Raw genomic sequence first — 22,500 nt, forward strand, 5'->3', positions numbered from 1 at the left:
CTCTCTCTCTCCCCACCCTCTTCTCTCTTCCACACCCTCTCCTCTTCTCTCTCTGTCCCCCACTCTCTTCTGTCTCTCTCTCTCCCTCTATCTCCTCTCTCCCCTCCACCTCTCCAATCCCTCTCCCTCTTTCTCGCTCTTTCCTCTCCTCCTCTCCTCATCTCCCACCCTCCTCTCGCCCCCTCCTCCACCAACCTCTCTCTCTCTCTCTGTCTCTCTCTCACGCTCTCTCAGATATAAATTGGTAATCGAGAGCCCTGGTCTCCATGCCGACAGTGCTCCAGTGTTCCGTGGGGGCCTTATCAAGTGATTTCTGGGTTTTAGATCATAATTGAAGTGTGTGTGTGTGTGTGTGTGTGTGTGTGTGTGTGTGTGTGTGTGTGTGTGTGTGTGTGTGTGTGTGTGTGTGTGTGTGTGTGTGTGTGTGTGTGTGTGTTATGCAGTAATTCCTGGTGTTTTACAAAGATCTGACAGAACGGTCATAATAGGGAGAACAAGACGATTGTATCTCCTAATTAGCTTTAACACAGAGCAACAATGCCGTTGTTCTGAAATAGATCGTGTTGGTGTATATTACCAGCATATCGCTAACTCCTATGATAAAATGAGTGGATATTATTAGCGTATCGCTAACTCCTATGATAAAATGAGTGGATATTATTAGCATATCGCTAACTCCTATTATAAAATGAGTGGATATTATTAGCATATCGCTAACTCCTATGATAAAATGAGTGGATATTATTAGCATACTGCTAACTCCTATGATAAAATGAGTGGCTATTATTAGATTATTGCTATCTAACTCCTATGTTAAATTGAGTGGGCGTTATTAGCATATGGCTAACTAACTCCTATGATTTACAGTGTAATGCATACTCTACTAAGCTAATAAGGTAATTGTTGGTGTTGTTGGAGAACTTAATGTTAATGAATGAAGTACAGGCCCAGGAAATCTAAATGGTGACATGTTATATGAGCTGTTCACCACAGCAGGGCCCAGAGTTGTTCACCACAGCAGGGCCCAGAGTTGTTCACCACAGCAGGGCCCAGAGTTGTTCACCACGGCAGGGCCCAGAGTTGTTCACCACGGCAGGGCCCAGAGTTGTTCACCAGAGTAGGGCCCAGAGTTGTTCTCCACAGTAGGGCCCAGAGTTGTTCACCATGGCAGGGCCCAGAGTTGTTCACCATGGCAGGGCCCAGAGTTGTTCACCACAGTAAGGCCCAGAGTTGTTCACCACAGTAGGGCCCATAGTTGTTCACCACAGTAAGGCCCAGAGTTGTTCACCACAGTAGGGCCCATAGTTGTTCACCACAGTAGGGCCCAGAGTTGTTCACCACAGTAGGGCCCAGAGTTGTTCACCACAGTAGGGCCCAGAGTTGCTCATAACAGCAGGGCCCAGAGTTGTTCACCACGGCTGGGCCCAGAGTTGTTCACCACAGCAGGATCCAGAGTTGTTCACCACGGCAGGGCCCAGAGTTGATCCCCACGACAGGGTCTAGAGTTGTTCCCCACGGCAGGACCCAGAGATGTTCACCACGGCAGGGCCCAGAGTTGTTAACCACAGCAGGGCCCAGAGTTGTTCCTCGTCAAGTGTTAATGTCTAAGATTATGTGTACCAGTGATGTCTGAATGGTACCAGTGACGTCTGAATGGTACCAGTGATGTCTGAATGGTACCAGTGATGTCTGAATGGTACCAGTGATGTCTGAATGGAACCAGTGATGTCTGAATGGAACCAGTGATGTCTGAATGGTACCAGTGATGTCTGAATGGTACCAGTGATGTCTGAATGGAACCAGTGATGTCTGAATGGAACCAGTGATGTCTGAATGGTACCAGTGATGTCTGAATGGTACCAGTGATGTCTGAATGGAACCAGTGATGTCTGAATGGTACCAGTGATGTCTGAATGGTACCAGTGACGTCTGAATGGTACCAGTGATGTCTGAATGGAACCAGTGATGTCTGAATGGTACCAGTTATGTCTGAATGGTACCAGTGATGTCTGAATGGTACCAGTGATGTCTGAATGGAACCAGTGATGTCTGAATGGAACCAGTGATGTCTGAATGGTACCAGTGACGTCTGAATGGTACCAGTGATGTCTGAATGGTACCAGTGATGTCTGAATGGAACCAGTGATGTCTGAATGGTACCAGTTATGTCTGAATGGTACCAGTGATGTCTGAATGATGGTCGTAAAGTGTGAGGAGGTTTGGAACACAACAAAAAAAACAGGAGGGAAGGAGGAAGGGAGGAAGAGAGGGAGAGAGGAAGGGAGGAAGAGAGGGAGAGAGGGAGAGAGGAAAATAGGGAGAGAGGAAGAGAGGGAGTGGGAGAGAGGAAGAGAGGGAGAGAGGAAGGGAGGAAGAGAGGGAGAGAGGGAGAGAGGAAAATAGGGAGAGAGGAAGAGAGGGAGTGGGAGAGAGGAAGAGAGGGAGAGAAGGAGAGAGGAAGGGAAGATGAGGGAGAGAGGAGAGGAGGAAGAGAGAGAGAGGGAGAGCGGGGGAAAGAGACAAAGAAACTAGTTTCCTCTCTAAAGGGGAAACTTTATCCAGGTGTTGTTCCTCTCTACAGGGGAAACTTTATCCAGGTGTTGTTCCTCTCTCCAGGGGAAACTTTATCCAGGTGTTGTTCCTCTCTAAAGGGGAAACTTTATCCAGGTGTTGTTCCTCTCTACAGGGGAAACTTTATCCAGGTGTTGTTCCTCTCTACAGGGGAAACTTTATCCAGGTGTTGTTCCTCTCTACAGGGGAAACTTTATCCAGGTGTTGTTCCTCTCTCCAGGGGAAATTTTATCCAGGTGTTGTTCCTCTCTACAGGGGAAACTTTATCCAGGTGTTGTTCCTCTCTACAGGGGAAACTTTATCCAGGTGTTGTTCCTCTCTACAGGGGAAACTTTATCCAGGTGTTGTTCCTCTCTACAGGGGAAACTTTATCCAGGTGTTGTTCCTCTCTACAGGGGAAACTTTATCCAGGTGTTGTTCCTCTCTACAGGGGAAACTTTATCCAGGTGTTGTTCCTCTCTACAGGGGAAACTTTATCCAGGTGTTGTTCCTCTCTACAGGGGAAACTTTATCCAGGTGTTGTTCCTCTCTACAGGGGAAACTTTATCCAGGTGTTGTTCCTCTCTACAGGGGAAACTTTATCCAGGTGCACTCCTCTGTTATCAGATCACAGTGGAACCCATCTATCTGTGCTCCTCGTTGTTCTTAGGGAACTTAATAATGTTGCAACAGTGAGCTGGAGCTCACAAAAATGGCAGACACCCACGCACACGCGCACACACACACACACACACACACACACACACACACACACACACACACACACACACACACACACACACACACACACACACACACACACACACATTATTCATCCTCCCCTCACAAAGACACACACACACTTCCCCTCACTCCCTCCCTCACACACACAAAGACAGTCGACTCTGAGACAACTGAATCAGGGCAGCGCCACATTATGCAGGTATCATGTTCTGTTTCCATCTGGCTCCGGGAGAGATACTGAAGCTGTTATTATTTAATCAAGCCGTCACCATCAGGCCTATTTGCTGAAATATAATTAAATGTTTTCCATAGAGGATCAGGTTTAGCTTGGCTGTCTGGTGGGAGAGGAGAGGAGAGGAAAGGAGATGAGAGGAGAGGAGAGGAAGAGCGATGCCAGGCCAGATTGTATTCCAATTCACTGATATACCATTCTGTAACTGTTATACATGATGGCTGTATCACTGTTATAAATGATGGCTGTATTACTGTTATACATGATGGCTGTATCACTGTTATAAATGATGGCTGTATCACTGTTATAAATGATGGCTGTATCACTGTTATAAATGATGGCTGTATCACTGTTATAAATGATGGCTGTATCACTGTTATAAATGATGGCTGTATTACTGTTATAATGATGGCTGAATCACTGTTATAAATGATGGCTGTATTACTGTTATACATGATGGCTGTATCACTGTTATAAATGATGGCTGTATTACTGTTATAAATGATGGCTGTATCACTGTTATAAATGATGGCTGTATTACTGTTATAAATGATGGCTGTATCACTGTTATAAATGATGGCTGTATTACTGTTATAAATGATGGCTGTATCACTGTTATAAATGATGGCTGTATCACTGTTATAAATGATGGCTGTATTACTGTTATAAATGATGGCTGTATCACAGCTATAAATGATGGCTGTATCACTGTTATAAATGATGGCTGTATCACTGTTATAAATGATGGCTGTATCACTGTTATAAATGATGGCTGTATCACTGTTATAAATGATGGCTGTATTACTGTTATAAATGATGGCTGTATCACTGTTATAAATGATGGCTGTATCACTGTTATAAATGATGGCTGTATCACTGTTATAAATGATGGCTGTATCACTGTTATAAATGATGGCTGTATTACTGTTATAAATGATGGCTGTATCACTGTTATAAATGATGGCTGTATTACTGTTATAAATGATGGCTGTATTACTGTTATAAATGATGGCTGTATTACTGCTATAAATGATGGCTGTATCACTGTTATAAATGATGGCTGTATTACTGTTATAAATGATGGCTGTATTACTGTTATAAATGATGGCTGTATTACTGTTATAAATGATGGCTGTATCACTGTTATAAATGATGGCTGTATCACTGTTATAAATGATGGCTGTATCACTGTTATAAATGATGGCTGTATCACTGTTATAAATGATGGCTGTATTACTGTTATAAATGATGGCTGTATCACTGTTATAAATGATGGCTGTATTACTGTTATAAATGATGGCTGTATCACTGTTATAAATGATGGCTGTATTACTGTTATAAATTATGGCTGTATCACTGTTATAAATGATGGCTGTATTACTGTTATAAATTATGGCTGTATCACTGTTATAAATGATGGCTGTATTACTGTTATAAATGATGGCGTATCACTGCTATAAATGATGGCTGTATTACTGTTATAAATGATGGCTGTATCACTGTTATAAATGATGGCTGTATTACTGTTATAAATGATGGCTGTATCACTGTTATAAATGATGGCTGTATCACTGTTATAAATGATGGCTGTATTACTGTTATAAATGATGGCTGTATCACTGTTATAAATGATGGCTGTATCACTGTTATAAATGATGGCTGTATTACTGTTATAAATGATGGCTGTATCACTGTTATAAATGATGGCTGTATCACTGTTATAAATGATGGCTGTATCACTGTTATAAATGATGGCTGTATTACTGTTATAAATGATGGCTGTATTACTGTTATAAATGATGGCTGTATCACTGCTATAAATGATGGCTGTATCACTGTTATAAATGATGGCTGTATCACTGTTATAAATGATGGCTGTATCACTGCTATAAATGATGGCTGTATCACTGTTATAAATGATGGCTGTATTACTGTTATAAATGATGGCTGTATCACTGTTATAAATGATGGCTGTATCACTGTTATAAATGATGGCTGTATCACTGTTATAAATGATGGCTGTATCACTGTTATAAATGATGGCTGTATCACTGTTATAAATGATGGCTGTATTACTGTTATAAATGATGGCTGTATCACTGTTATAAATGATGGCTGTATTACTGTTATAAATGATGGACGTATCACTGTTATAAATGATGGCTGTATTACTGTTATAAATGATGGCTGTATCACTGTTATAAATGATGGCTGTATCACTGTTATAAATGATGGCTGTATCACAGCTATAAATGATGGCTGTATCACTGTTATAAATGATGGCTGTATCACTGCTATAAATGATGGACGTATCACTGTTATAAATGATATTAAAAATATCTCTTTACTGAGTTTTAGCTCCTCCTATTTCAGACGTCAGTCTTTTTCCCAAACTGAGTCTGTCAACAGAAGGGTCGTAGGTCAGACAGTCATTTAAGCTCACCCTCCCTTCCCTTCTTTCCTGTTGGAAAAGCTGAGATTCCACGAAGACCTCAGATTTCCCCATCTCTAGTGTTTGTCCGAGGCCCGTTACTGGCTGTGGTGGTGTAAATAATATGTTCTCAAACATTCTTATCAGTTCAGAAGTTCCTGGTATTTCAATCTGCAGACAACAACACTGAGCCAGATGGAAACATTTTACTATTAAAAAACAATGTTGTATGGAGTACATGAGTTCCCTCAGTATTTCCCACAGTATATAGTATAATATTGTTGTATGGTGTACATGAGTTCCATCAGTATATCCCACAGTATATAGTATAATATTGTTGTATGGAGTACATGAGTTCCCTCAGTATTTCCCACAGTATATAGTATAATATTGTTGTATGGTGTACATGAGTTCCATCAGTATATCCCACAGTATATAGTATAATATTGTTGTATGGTGTACATGAGTTTCCCAAAGTAAATACTACAGCAGATTCAAATGATAGTATGATACATATACAATATAGTATAATATTAATACCTAATATAGTACTATGTTATAATTTGTAGTAATAAAGTAGTTTATAGTAGTACTTACTGTAGGGGGGACACTTCATACTGTAGTATAGTGTAGTATAGTATAGTATAGTGTAGTACTTACTGCAGGGGACACACTCATACTGCAGTATAGTATAGTATCATATAGCATAGTATAGCGTAGTGCAGTGTAGTATGGGATAGTATAGTATAGTACGGTATAGTATGTATAGTATAGTGTAGTACTTACTGTAGGGGACACACTCGTACTGCACCTCCAGGTATTTGTATGTTCCAGGACAGGGGTCAGGAAACACATCAGGTCCTGCTACCACAACACACTGGGTACGGTTGTTACACCTGGACACAACAATAACAACAACAGGTAAACATTAGAACAGGTATACAGACACACACACACTGGGTACGGTTGTTACACCTGGACACAACAATAACAACAACAGGTCAAGAACAGGTTCAGCCACACACACGGGTACGGGTACACGGACACACACACACGGACTGCGGTCGCCCCCACGGGTCGGTTGTTACACCTGGACACAACAATAACAACAACAGGTAAACATTAGAACAGGTATACAGACACACACACACTGGGTACGGTTGTTACACCTGGACACAACAATAACAACAACAGGTAAACATTAGAACAGGTATACAGACACACACACACTGGGCCTGGTTGTTACACCTGGACACAACAATAACAACAACAGGTAAACATTAGAACAGGTATACAGACACACACACACTGGGCCTGGTTGTTACACCTGGACACAACAATAACAACATCTGGTAGACTGGGAGACACCAAGGACAGGTCAAGGTCAAGGTGACACTACACAGACATACAGAAACAGAGTCATTAAACTCCCTATCGACATGTGTTCACTGTTACATAGACAACAACATGGAGATACAGGTAAGAGACTAAATACAAGGGGGTCAATGTGTTGCCATGGAGAGACAAGAGCATGAGGCCTTATAAACACTACACACGCATTAACACACACACACACACACACACACACACACACACACACACACACACACACACACACACACACACACTTTAACACACACACACATTAACACACACACATTAACACACATTAACACACACTCACACACACTCTTTAACACACACACACACACACACACACACACACACACACTAGAGGTCGACCGATTATGATTTTTCAACGCCGATACCGATAGTGATTATTGGAGGACCAATAAAGCCGGTACCGATTAATCGGCCGATTTATTTATTTGTAATAATGACAATTACAACAATACTGAATGAAAACTTATTTTAACTTAATATAATACATCAATAAAATCTATTTAGCCTCAAATAAGTAATGAAACATGTTCAATTTGGTTTAAATAATGCACTCAGTGTTGGAGAAGAAAGTAAAAGTGCAATATGTGCCATGTAAGAAAGCTAACGTTTAAGTTCCTTGCTCAGAACATGAGAACATATGAAAGCTGGTGGTTCCTTTTATCATGAGTCTTCAATATTCCCAGGTAAGAAGTTTTAGATTGTAGTTATTATAGGAATTATAGGACTATTTCTCTCTATACGATTTGTATTTCATATACCTTTGACTATTGGATGTTCTTATAGGCACTTTAGTATTGCCAGTGTAACAGTATAGCTTCCGTCCCTCTCCTCGCTCCTACCTGGGCTCAAACCAGGAACACATCGACAACAGCCACCCTTGAAGCAGCGTTACCCATGTAGAGCAAGGGGAACAACTACTCCAAGTCTCAGAGTGAGTGACATTTGAAACGCTATTAGCGCGCACCCGGCTAACTAGCTAGCCATTTCACATCGGTTACACCAGCCTTATCTGGGAGTTGACAGGCTTGAAGTCATTAACAGCGCAATGCATTGCGAAGGGCTGCTGGCAAAACGCACAAAAGTGCTATTTTGAATGAATGCTTACGAGCCTGCTGCTGCCTACCATCGCTCAGTCAGAAAGCTCTATCAAATCATAGACTTAATTATAATATAATAAACACAGAAACACGAGCCTTTGGTCATTAATATGGTCGAATCCGGAAACTATCACGTTTATTCTTTCAGTGAAATACGGAACCGTTCCGTATTTTACCTAACGGGTGGCATCCATAAGTCTAAATATTCCTGTTACATTACACAACCTTCAATGTTATGTCATAATTACGTAAAATTCTGGCAAATTAGTTCGCAACGAGCCAGGCGGCCCAAACTGTTGCATATACCCTGACTGTGTGCAATGAACGCAAAATGACACAATTTCACCTGGTTAATATTGCCTGCTAACCTGGATTTCTTTTAGCTAAATATGCTGGTTTAAAAATATATATTTCTGTGTATTGATTTTAAGAAAGGCATTGATGTTTATGGTTAGGTACAGTCGTGCAACGATTGTGCTTTTTTCGCAAATGCGCTTTTGTTAAATCATCCCCCGTTTGGCGAAGTCGGCTGTCTTTGTTAGGAAGAAATAGTCTTCACAGTTCGCAACGAGCCAGGCGGCCCAAACTGCTGCATATATCCTGACTCTGTTTGCAAGAGAAGTGACACATTTTCCCTAGTTAAAAGAAATTAATGTTAGCAGGCAATATTAACTAAATATGCAGGTTTAAAAATATATACTTGTGTATTGATTTTAAGAAAGGCATTAATGTTTATGGTTAGGTACACGTCGGAGCAAAGAAAGTCCTTTTTCGCGAATGCGCACCACATCGATTATATGCAAAGCAGGACAGGCTAGATAAACTGGTAATATCATCAACCATGTGTAGTTAACTAGTGATTAAGATTGATTGATTGTTTTTTATAAGATAAGTTTAATGCTAGCTAGCAACTTACCTTGGCTTCTTACTGCATTCGCGTAACAGGCAGGCTCCTCGTGGAGTGCAACGTAAAGCAGGTGGTTAGAGTGTTGGACTAGTTAACCATAAGGTTGCATCCCCAAGCTGACAAGGTAAAAATCTGTTGTTCTGCCCCTGAACAAGGCAGATAACCCACTGTTCCAAGGACGTCATTGAAAATAAGAATGTGTTCTTAACTGACTTGCCTAGTTAAATAAAGGTCTAAAAAAATAAAAAAATAAAAAAATCGGCAAATCGGCGTCCAAAAATACCGATTACCGAGTGTTATGAAAACTTGAAATCGGCCCTAATTAATCGGCCATTCCGATTAATCGGTCGACCTCTAACACACACACACACACACACACACACACACACACACACACACACACACACACACACACACACACACACACACACACACACACACACACACACACATTAACACAGACACACACACATTAACACACATTAACACACACACACACACACACACACACACACACACACACATTAACACAGACACACACACATTAACACACATTAACACACACACACACACACACACACACACACACACACACATTAACACAGACACACACACATTAACACACATTAACACAGACACACACACATTAACACACATTAACACACATTAACACAGACACACACACATTAACAAACATTAACACACATTAACACACACACACACTCCTACCCCCCCAACACTCTAACCTGCGTACTAGAAGAGCACGAGGCTCAACAGGTAATTCATTGACATTATCTAGAGATCTCCTCTCCTGGCACCATGACTATAACTACTTTCCACTGTCATTACCACGATAACATGCAGAGCTGTGTGTGTGTGTGTGTGTGGTGTGTGTGTGTGTGTGTGTGTGTGTGTGTGTGTGTGTGTGTGTGTGTGTGTGTGTGTGTGTGTGTGTGTTAATGTGTGTTAATGTGTGTGTGTCTGTGTTAATGTGTGTGTGTGTGTGTGTGTGTGTGTGTGTGTGTGTGTGTGTGTGTGTGTGTGTGTGTGTGTGTGTGTGTGTGTGTGTCTGTGTGTGTCTGTGTGTGTGTGTTTGTGGTGTGTGTGGGGGGGGCGATATTTGGAGGGGTGCATTTTCACAAAACATGTCATATAATAAAATGTCTCCAACAGAAAATGGTTTATTTACGTCAGCGGGACTTCCTGATTCAGGATGAACATAAAGCTCTATTCTAATATCAAACCAAGACACTGGGGGAGAAAATATTATATCTGCACAGGGTAAAGTGCAATTTCCTTTTTCATCTGAATATACTCTCTCTATCTGTCTCTCCATCTCTCTCTCGCTTTCTGTCTCTCCATCTCTACATCTCTCTCTCTCTCTCTCTCTCTCTCTCCATCTCTCTCTCTGTTTCTCTCTCCATCTCTCTCTCTCCATCTCTCTCTCGCTTTCTCTCTCCATCTCTCTCTCTCCATCTCTCTCTCTCCCTCTCTCCCCATCTCTCTCCGGCTTTCTCTCTCTCATCCATTTCTCTCTGTTTCTCTCTCCATCTCTCTCTCGCTTTCTCTCTCCATCTCTCTCTCTCCCTCTCTCCCCATCTCTCTCCGGCTTTCTCTCTCTCATCCATTTCTCTCTGTTTCTCTCTCCATCTCTCTCTCCATCTCTCTCTCGCTTTCTCTCTCTCCATCTCTCTCTCGCTTTCTCTCTCTCCATCTCTCTCTCCCCATCTCTCTCCGGCTTTCTCTTTCTCATCCATTTCTCTCTGTTTCTCTCTCCATCTCTCTCTCTCTCTGTCTCTGTCTCTCTGTTTCTCTCTCCATCTCTCTCTGTCTCTTTGTCTCTCTCTCCATCTCTCTCTCTCTCTGTCTCTGTCTCTCTGTTTCTCTCTCCATCTCTCTCTCTCTCTCTCCTTCTCTCTCGCTATACTGTCACAGAGTTGACATTTAGATTAAAGATAGGGACCTTTTCCCATAATGAGAAAACTACCCCCCCACCTGACTGATCCTTCTTTTACATTGTCTGTGTCTCAAATATCCCCCTCTACCTATATAGTGCCCTACTTTAGACCAGGACCCATAGAGAATAGGTTCCATGCGGTTCCATTTGGGACACAGACCTTGTCTTGTCTTAAGCCAGAGGATTTACATACATGAAATATACATGTAAACAAATTACATTTACATTTCAATATTAGCATACATATTACCATGTTGATATTCACCAAACATCCCAGCGATGCTGCATACAGCTGTTATCTCTCTCTCTCTGGTGATGATGTCTCTCTCTCTCTGTCTCTCTCTCTCTCTCTCGCTCTCTCTCTCTCTCTCGCTGTCTCTCTCTCTCTGTCTCTCTCTCTCTGTCTCTCTCTCTCTCTCTGTCTCTCTCTCGCTGTCTCTCTCTCTCTGTCTCTCTGTCTCTAGGTCTCTCTGTCTCTCTCTGTCTCTCTCTCTCTCTGTCTCTGTCTCTCTCTCTCTCGCTCTCTCTGTCTTTAGGACACACATGTACACTCCCCCAAACACCTTTCTATCAGTGGAGGCTGGTGAGGGGAGGATGGCTCATAATAATGTATGGAAAACAGAGTGGATGGAATGGTAAAACCATGTGTTTGATACCATTCCACCTATTCTGCTCCAGCCCTTACCAACGAGCCCGTCCTCCCTAATTAAGGTGGCGACCAACCTCCTGTGATATCTACCATGTTTTCTAATGATGATCTCCACTGGTATTTTACTAATAATCTCCTTCTTTTATCCCTCCATCCCTTCTCCTTTTGCCTTCTCTTCCTTCGCTCCCCTGGGTTTTCATTTCTCGCACCGATGACTTCATCATCGGTCACTTGTGATTAGGCTGCGGTCCCAAATCTCACCGTAATCCCTACTTAATGCACTAATTTTCACCAAGGGGCCCTATGCAGGATGTGGTCAAAAGTAGTGTGCTAAATAGGATTTAGGGTGCCATTTCAGACACAGGCAACATCAGCACACATGACTTGGTCATGGCTGGCTCAAATGGCACCCTATTCCCTATTTAGTGCACTACTTTTGACCAAAGCCCCATTGGGAATAGGGTGCCATTTGGGACGTAGACATAGACTCAGACAGAGGAGATATTAGCACACAACACCGGGTGGTCACGGCTGGCTGCTCAGACCAAACATCTGTACCAGAGATACATAAACCTGCTGCTCAGACCAAACATCTGTACCAGAGATACATAAACCTGCTGCTCAGACCAAACATCTGTACCAGAGATACATAAACCTGCTGCTCAGACCAAAAATCTGTACCAGAGTACAGAACCCTCTTTAATATACCTCTTTGTTACACCTCTTTAATATACCTCTTTGTTACACCTCTTTAATATACCTCTTTGTTACACCTCTTTAATATACCTCTTTGTTACACCTCTTTAATATACCTCTTTGTTACACCTCTTTAATATACCTCTTTGTTAGACCTCTTTGATATACCTCTTTGTTACACCTCTTTAATATACCTCTTTGTTACACCTCTTTAATATACCTCTTTAATATACCTCTTTGTTACACCTCTTTAATATACCTCTTTGTTACACCTCTTTAATATACCTCTTTGTTACACCTCTTTAATATACCTCTTTGTTACACCTCTTTAATATACCTCTTTGATATACCTCTTTGTTAGACCTCTTTGTTACACCTCTTTGATATACCTCTTTGTTAGACCTCTTTGATATACCTCTTTGTTAGACCTCTTTAATATACCTCTTTGTTACACCTCTTTAATATACCTCTTTGTTACACCTCTTTAATATACCTCTTTGTTAGACCTCTTTAATATACCTCTTTGTTTTACCTCTTTGTTAGACCTCTTTAATACACCTCTTTGTTACACCTCTTTGATATACCTCTTTGTTAGACCTCTTTAATATACCTCTTTGTTTTACCTCTTTGTTAGACCTCTTTGTTACACCTCTTTGATATACCTCTTTGTTAGATATCTTTAATATACCTCTTTGTTAGACCTCTTTAATATACCTCTTTGTTAGATATCTTTGATAGACCCAATTTAGTGCTTAATGAAGCTAGTATATATCTATATAAAATATGGTTCTGCTTGGTTACACAACATATTTCGATGTAATAGGTAGTTAATGAAATCACACTTTTTGAATGGAGAGTGAATCACTTGCTATAAAGTGACTAGCCTTGGATAGATGACTGTCTCTCTCTCTCTCTGTCTGTCTGTCTCTCCTGGTCTGTCTCTCCTGGTCAGGAGACTAGTAATACAGGACTAGTAATACAGGACTAGTAATACAGGACTAGTAAAGGTCTGTTAATACAGTACTAGTAAAGGTCTGTTAATACAGGACTAGTAATACAGGACTAGTTAAGGCCCAGTGTTACAGACGTCTATACAGGTCTGTTAATACAGGACTAGTAAAGGTCTGTTAATACAGGACTAGTAATACAGGACTAGTAAAGGTATGTTAATACAGGACTAGTAATACAGGACTAGTAAAGACCCAGTGTTACAGACGTCTATACAGGTCTGTTAATACAGGACTAGTAAAGGTCTGTTAATACAGGACTAGTAATACAGGACTAGTAATACAGGACTAGTAAAGGTATGTTAATACAGGACTAGTAATACAGGACTAGTAAAGACCCAGTGTTACAGACGTCTAAACAGGTCTGTTAATACAGGACTAGTAAAGGTATGTTAATACAGGACTAGTAATGACCCAGTGTTACTGACGTCTAACAGGTCTGTTAATACAGGACTAGTAAAGGTCTGTTAATACAGGACTAGTAATACAGGACTAGTAAAGGTATGTTAATACAGGACTAGTAATACAGGACTAGTAAAGGTCTGTTAATACAGGACTAGTAAAGGTATGTTAATACAGGACTAGTAATACAGGACTAGTAAAGGTCTGTTAATACAGGACTAGTAAAGGTATGTTAATACAGGACTAGTAAAGGATGTAATACAGGACTAGTAATACAGGACTAGTAAAGGTCTGTTAATACAGGACTAGTAAAGGTCTGTTAATGCAGGACTAGTAAAGGTCTGTTAATACAGGACTAGTAATACAGGACTAGTAAAGGTCTGTTAATACAGGACTAGTAAAGGTCTGTTAATACAGGACTAGTAAAGGTCTGTTAATACAGGACTAGTAAAGGCCTGTTAATACAGGACTAGTAAAGGTCTGTTAATACAGGACTAGTAAAGGTCTGTTAATACAGGACTAGTAATACAGGACTAGTAAAGGTATGTTAATACAGGACTAGTAATACAGGACTAGTAAAGGTCTGTTAATACAGGACTAGTAAAGGTCTGTTAATACAGGACTAGTAAAGGTCTGTTAATACAGGACTAGTAAAGGTATGTTAATACAGGACTAGTAATACAGGACTAGTAAAGGTCTGTTAATACAGGACTAGTAAAGGTATGTTAATACAGGACTAGTAATACAGGACTAGTAAAGGTCTGTTAATACAGGACTAGTAAAGGTATGTTAATACAGGACTAGTAATACAGGACTAGTAAAGGTCTGTTAATACAGGACTAGTAAAGGTATGTTAATACAGGACTAGTAATACAGGACTATGTTAATACAGGACTAGTAATACAGGACTAGTAAAGGTCTGTTAATACAGGACTAGTAAAGGTCTGTTAATGCAGGACTAGTAAAGGTCTGTTAATACAGGACTAGTAATACAGGACTAGTAAAGGTCTGTTAATACAGGACTAGTAAAGGTCTGTTAATACAGGACTAGTAAAGGTCTGTTAATACAGGACTAGTAAAGGTATGTTAATACAGGACTAGTAATACAGGACTAGTAAAGGTCTGTTAATACAGGACTAGTAAAGGTCTGTTAATACAGGACTAGTAATACAGGACTAGTAAAGGTATGTTAATACAGGACTAGTAATACAGGACTAGTAAAGGCCCAGTGTTACAGGTCTATATAGGTCTGTTAATACAGGACTAGTAAAGGTCTGTTAATACAGGACTAGTAAAGGTATGTTAATACAGGACTAGTAATACAGGACTAGTAAAGGTCTGTTAATACAGGACTAGTAAAGGTATGTTAACACAGGACTAGTAATACAGGACTAGTAATACAGGACTAGTAATACAGGACTAGTAAAGGTCTGTTAATACAGGACTAGTAAAGGTCTGTTAATGCAGGACTAGTAAAGGTCTGTTAATACAGGACTAGTAATACAGGACTAGTAAAGGTCTGTTAATACAGGACTAGTAAAGGTCTGTTAATACAGGACTAGTAAAGGTCTGTTAATACAGGACTAGTAAAGGCCTGTTAATACAGGACTAGTAAAGGTCTGTTAATACAGGACTAGTAAAGGTCTGTTAATACAGGACTAGTAATACAGGACTAGTAAAGGTATGTTAATACAGGACTAGTAATACAGGACTAGTAAAGGCCCAGTGTTACAGACGTCTATATAGGTCTGTTAATGCAGGACTAGTTAAGGTCTGTTAATACAGGACTAGTAAAGCTATGTTAATACAGGACTAGTAAAGGTATGTTAATACAGGACTAGTAAAGGTCTGTTAATACAGGACTAGTAAAGGTCTGTTAATACAGGACTAGTAAAGGTCTGTTAATACAGGACTAGTAAAGGTATGTTAATACAGGACTACTAAAGGTATGTTAATACAGGACTAGTAATACAGGACTAGTAAAGGTATGTTAATACAGGACTAGTAATACAGGACTAGTAAAGGCCCAGTGTTACAGCAGGACTAGTAAAGGTCTGTTAATACAGGACTAGTAAAGGTCTGTTAATACAGGACTAGTAATACAGGACTAGTAAAGGCCCAGTGTTACAGACGTCTATATAGGTCTGTTAATACAGGACTAGTAAAGGTCTGTTAATACAGGACTAGTAAAGGTCTGTTAATACAGGACTAGTAAAGGTATGTTAATACAGGACTAGTAAAGGTCTGTTAATACAGGACTAGTAAAGGTATGTTAATACAGGACTAGTAAAGGTCTGTTAATACAGGACTAGTAAAGGTATGTTAATACAGGACTAGTAATACAGGACTAGTAAAGGCCCAGTGAACTACTTAAAAAAAAAATATATTTTTTTTTTTATTCAGATTTTTCAGGGGGTGCTGCAGCACCCTCAGCACCCTTACTTCCTGCAGCTATGGTTGCTATGGTTGCTATGGTTGCTATGGTTACTCCCCAAAAATATAGTCATGCTTTCTCCCTATGTCTCTATCCTCCATGAAACCATAGAACCCAATCATTCCATTTTCTCTCTCTCTCTCCCTCCCTCCATATTTCTCTCCCTCAGTCTCTTCCTCTCTCCATCTCTAACCCACTTAGCTACAGTAGACATTCCCTGACATCTCTCTCACTTCTCTCTCTCCCTCTCCCCATTTACTCCGTTCTCCCTCCCTCCCTCCCTCCCTCCCTCCCTCCCTCCCTCCCTCCCTCCCTCCCTCCCTCCCTCCCTCCCTCCCTCCCTCCCTCCCTCCCTTTCTCTCTTCTTCCCCCTGTCTCTCTACGCACTCTCTCCCTTTTCCCTGCCGCCCCACTCTCTCTCTCCCTCCAGCCCTCTGTCTTTCCATTTCTCTCTCTCTCATCCCCTCATCCCATTGGGGGCTCAATTCCAAAGACCCCAAAACCCTGAAAATCAGAAAACCCTCCATCCCTTCTTCTCTCCCTCTCTTTTTCTCTCTCTCATTTTCTCTGTCTTTCTTCCTCCCTCTCTCACTCCCTCTCCCCCCCTCTCTGTCCCCCTCTCTCTGACAGATAAACAACACCATGAAAAATAGTCTGTTGACATGGATCTGTCCTTAATCTGAACCATGATAAATATGTGCAGGGGCGGTACACACACACACACACACACACACACACACACACACACACACACACACACACACACACACACACACACACACACACACACACACACACACACACACACACACACACACACACACACACACTACACTGTCCCAATGTGGTTTGGCTAATAGTTTGATTGAAAAAGAATGATGTGTAAAACCCTGGCAGCTAAAAGGCCTCTGTAGTCTGTCTGTGTTCTCCAGCTGGGATAAACAAGGCCTTCTATGAACATGACCACTTCAAGGTAGTGGCCTAAATACAGATACTGGCTGCTGGCTCCGTTACTACTGGCTCGGTTACTACACACACACAGTGTGTGTGTGTGTGTGTGTGTGTGTGTGTGTGTGTGTGTGTGTGTGTGTGTGTGTGTGTGTGTGTGTGTGTGTGTGTGTGTGTGTGTGTGTGTGTGTGTGTGTGTGTGCGTGCGTGCGTGTGTGTGTGTGTGTGTGTGTGTGTGTGTGTTCTCTCCGTGGAGAGCTAGCTGGGGCTGTTTAGGATGTGTCATTGTTGTTTGTTGTTGTTTGTTGTTGTTGATGTTGGTTTAGCTGGCAGATCTCACTCCAGCTCTCTCTCACGGTATAGAAGTTGCTAATTGACTGACTGATGATGATTCTCTCACGGTTTGACATGTGTGATGTCTGCTTTTAATTCCAGAGATATTCAGACAGCTGGCGATACAAACCCCACCGTGTGAACGGTCCTAAATCAGCCCTCCACATCCACATCTCTGCAGGACAACAGTACTATTGTATTCTACATGTGATCTGGTTTACTGTACCACCTTTAAAGACACGATTCTATCCACCGATGAGGGAGGGGTGGACGGATGGAGGGATAGAGGGAGGGGTGGAGGCTGGGGCGGAGGGATGGAGGGATAGAGGGATGGGTGGAGGCTGGGGCGGAGGGATGGAGGGATAGAGGGATGGGTGGAGGCTGGGGCGGAGGGATGGAGGGATAGAGGGAGGAGTGGAGGCTGGGGATGGAGGGATAGAGGGATGGGTGGAGGCTGGGGCGGAGGGATGGAGGGATAGAGGGATGGGTGGAGGCTGGGGCGGAGGGATGGAGGGATAGAGGGATGGGTGGAGGCTGGGGCGGAGGGATGGAGGGATAGAGGGAGGAGTGGAGGCTGGGGATGGAGGGATAGAGGGATGGGTGGAGGCTGGGGCGGAGGGATGGAGGGATAGAGGGATGGGTGGAGGCTGGGGCGGAGGGATGGAGGGATAGAGGGATGGGTGGAGGCTGGGGCGGAGGGATGGAGGGATAGAGGGAGGGGTGGAGGCTGGGGCGGAGGGATGGAGGGATAGAGGAATGGGTGGAGGCTGGGGCGGAGGGATGGAGGGATAGTCCCGTGTGGCTCAGTTGGTAGAGCATGGTGTTTGCAACACCAGGGTTGTGGGTTCGATTCCCACGGGGGACCAGTATGGAACAAAATGTATGAAATGTATGCATTCACTACTGTAAGTCGCTCTGGATAAGAGCGTCTGCTAAATGACTAAAATGTAAAAAATGGATAGAGGGAGGGGTGGAGGCAGGGACAGAAGGATGGAGGGATGGAGGGATAGAGGGAGGGGTGGAGGCAGGGAGAGATAGAGGGAGGGGTGGAGGCAGGGATGGAGGGATAGAGGGAGGGGTGGAGGCCGGGGCGGATGGATGAAGGGATTGAGTGTATAAGGAGTAACTATATTTGGGTTTTATTCACTAATAGGGGCCGTCTAGGCCGGGATGGAGGGATGGAATGAAGAGAGGGAGTGTAGGAGGGATGAAGTGGTGGAATATGGTCACTGTAGGTGATTAAGATGACAGTCTTTGTAGAGCTCAGACATCCTTAAAGATCATGATTCACTCCCTCTCAGAGACCAGAACAAATAGACTAAAATACAGAGACCAGAATAGAAACTGGAATAAAGAGACTAGAATGAAGAGACTAGAATACAGAGACCAGAATAGAAACTGGAATAAAGAGACTAGAATACAGAGACTAGAATACAGAGACTAGAATACAGAGACCAGAATAGAAACTGGAATAAAGAGACTAGAATACAGAGACTAGAATACAGAGACCAGAATACAGAGACCAGAATAGAAACTGGAATAAGGAGACCAGAATAAAGAGACTAGAATACAGAGACTAGAATACAGAGACCAGAATAGAAACTGGAATAAAGAGACTAGAATGAAGAGACTAGAATAAAGAGACTAGAATACAGAGACTGGAATAAAGAGACTAGAATAAAGAGACTAGAATAAAGAGACTAGAATAAAGAGACTAGAATAAAGAGACTAGAATACAGAGACTAGAATAAGAGACTAGAATAAAGAGACTAGAATAAAGAGACTAGAATAAAGAGACTAGAATAAAGAGACCAGAATACAGAGACTAGAATACAGAGACTAGAATAAAGAGACTAGAAAACAGACACTGGAATAAAGAGACTAGAAAACAGACACTGGAATAAAGAGACAAGAATAAAGAGACTAGAATAAAGAGACAAGAATAAAGAGACTAGAATAAAGAGACTAGAATAAAGAGACTGGAATGAAGAGACAAGAATAAAGAGACTAGAATAAAGAGACAAGAATAAAGAGACAAGAATAAAGAGACTAGAATACAGAGACAAGAATAAAGAGACTAGAATAAAGAGACTAGACTAAAGAGGCTAGAATAAAGAGACTGGAATAAAGAGACAAGAATAAAGAGACTAGAATAAAGAGACTAGACTAAAGAGACTAGAATAAAGAGACTAGAATAAAGAGACTAGACTAAAGAGACTAGAATAAAGAGACTGGAATGAAGAGACAAGAATAAAGAGACTGGAATAAAGAGACAAGAATAAAGAGACTAGAATAAAGAGACTAGACTAAAGAGACTAGAATAAAGAGACTGGAATGAAGAGACAAGAATAAAGATACTAGATTAAAGTGACTAGATTAAAGAGACTAGAATACAGAGACTGGAATGAAGAGAATAAAGAGACTAGAATAAAGAGGCTAGAATACAGAGACTAGAATAAAGAGACTAGAATAAAGAGACTAGAATGAAGAGACTAGAATGAAGAGACTAGAATACAGAGACTAGAATAAAGAGACTAGATTAAAGAGACTAGAATGAAGAGACTAGAATACAGAGACTAGAATGAAGAGACTAGATTAAAGAGACTAGAATGAAGAGACTAGAATAAAGAGACTAGAATACAGAGACTAGAATAAAGAGACTAGAATACAGAGACTAGAATAAAGAAACTGGAATAAAGAGACCAGAATACAGAGACTAGAATAAAGAGACTAGAATGAAGAGACTAGAATAAAGAGACTAGAATGAAGAGACTAGAATGAAGAGACTAGAATAAAGAGACTGGAATGAAGAGACAAGAATAAAGAGACTAGAATAAAGAGACTGGAATGAAGAGACAAGAATAAAGAGACTAGAATAAAGAGACTAGAATAAAGAGACTGGAATGAAGAGAATAAAGAGACTAGAATAAAGAGACTGGAATGAAGAGAATAAAGAGACTAGAATAAAGAGACTGGAATGAAGAGAATAAAGAGACTAGAATACAGAGACTGGAATGAAGAGAATAAAGAGACTAGAATAAAGAGGCTAGAATAAAGAGACTAGAATACAGAGACTAGAATAAAGAGACTAGAATACAGAGACAAGAATAAAGAGACTAGAATAAAGAGACTAGACTAAAGAGGCTAGAATAAAGAGACTAGAATAAAGAGACAAGAATAAAGAGACTAGAATAAAGAGACTAGACTAAAGAGACTAGAATAAAGAGACTGGAATGAAGAGACAAGAATAAAGAGACTAGAATAAAGAGACTAGACTAAAGAGACTAGAATAAAGAGACTGGAATGAAGAGACTGGAATGAAGAGACAAGAATAAAGATACTAGATTAAAGTGACTAGATTAAAGAGACTAGAATACAGAGACTGGAATGAAGAGAATAAAGAGACTAGAATAAAGAGGCTAGAATACAGAGACTAGAATAAAGAGACTAGAATAAAGAGACTAGAATGAAGAGACTAGAATGAAGAGACTAGAATGAAGAGACTAGAATAAAGAGACTAGATTAAAGAGACTAGAATGACAGAGACTAGAATAAAGAGACTGGAATAGAGAGCTAGAATAAAGAGACTAGAATAAAGAGACTAGAATAAAGAGACTAGAATAAAGAGACTAGAATACAGAGACTAGAATAAAGAGACTAGATAGAGACTAGGAGACTGGAATGAAGAGCAGACTAAGAACTAGAAGAGGACTAGATTAAAGAGACTAGAATACAGAGACGGACTGAGGAATAAAGAGACTAGAATAAAGAGACTAGAATAAAGTGACTAGATTAAAGAGACTAGAATGAAGAGACTAGAATGAAGAGACTAGAATAAAGAGACTAGAATAAAGAGACTAGAATAAAGAGACTAGAATGAAGAGACTAGAATAAAGAGACTAGACTAAAGAGACTAGAATAAAGAGACTGGAATAAAGAGACAAGAATAAAGAGACTAGAATAAAGAGACTAGAATAAAGAGACTGGAATAAAGAGACTGGAATGAAGAGACAAGAATAAAGAGACTAGAATAAAGAGACTAGACTAAAGAGACTAGAATAAAGAGACTGGAATGAAGAGACAAGAATAAAGATACTAGATTAAAGTGACTAGATTAAAGAGACTAGAATGAAGAGACTAGAATGAAGAGACTAGAATACAGAGACTGGAATGAAGAGAATAAAGAGACTAGAATAAAGAGGCTAGAATACAGAGACTAGATTAAAGAGACTAGAATAAAGAGACTAGAATGAAGAGACTAGAATGAAGAGACTAGAATACAGAGACTAGAATAAAGAGACTAGATTAAAGAGACTAGAATAAAGAGACTGGAATGAAGAGACAAGAATAAAGATACTAGATTAAAGTGACTAGATTAAAGAGACTAGAATGAAGAGACTAAAATAAAGAGACTAGAATACAGAGACTAGAATAAAGAGACTGGAATGAAGAGAGTAGACAGAGAATGAACAGGGTACTGTCTGTCACTACTACGGTCTACTATAGAGGTATAGAGGTACAGAGACCCTGGGAAAGACAGGTAGTGACATCACATCCTGTGTTGCCACGGCAGAATGATCACTAGTAGAGAAGGTACAAGACACAAGTCCCTGGTTACATCCTGACACATTTTGACCAGTGGCCATATAGGGAATAGGGTGTCATTTGGCATGCAACCCAAAACAAATGTATCTAGTTCTGTCCTTGAG

General features: G+C 40.9%; 1 protein-coding gene across 1 annotated transcript in view; it reads right to left on the reverse strand.

Moving 5' to 3' along the window:
- adgrl3.1 (adhesion G protein-coupled receptor L3.1) overlaps positions 1–22,500 on the reverse strand; it is a 284,567-nt gene that overhangs the window by 163,594 nt on the left and 98,473 nt on the right. The window contains exon 4 of the mRNA XM_082978635.1: positions 6,744–6,853. Within this exon, the coding sequence (XP_082834761.1) occupies positions 6,744–6,853 (110 nt within the window). The remainder of the gene's footprint in view (positions 1–6,743; positions 6,854–22,500) is intronic.

This window comes from Salmo salar, chromosome 08 (genome assembly GCF_965601325.2).
Source record: "Salmo salar chromosome 08, fSalSal1, whole genome shotgun sequence".
In the NCBI taxonomy this organism is placed as follows: Eukaryota; Metazoa; Chordata; class Actinopteri; order Salmoniformes; family Salmonidae; genus Salmo; species Salmo salar.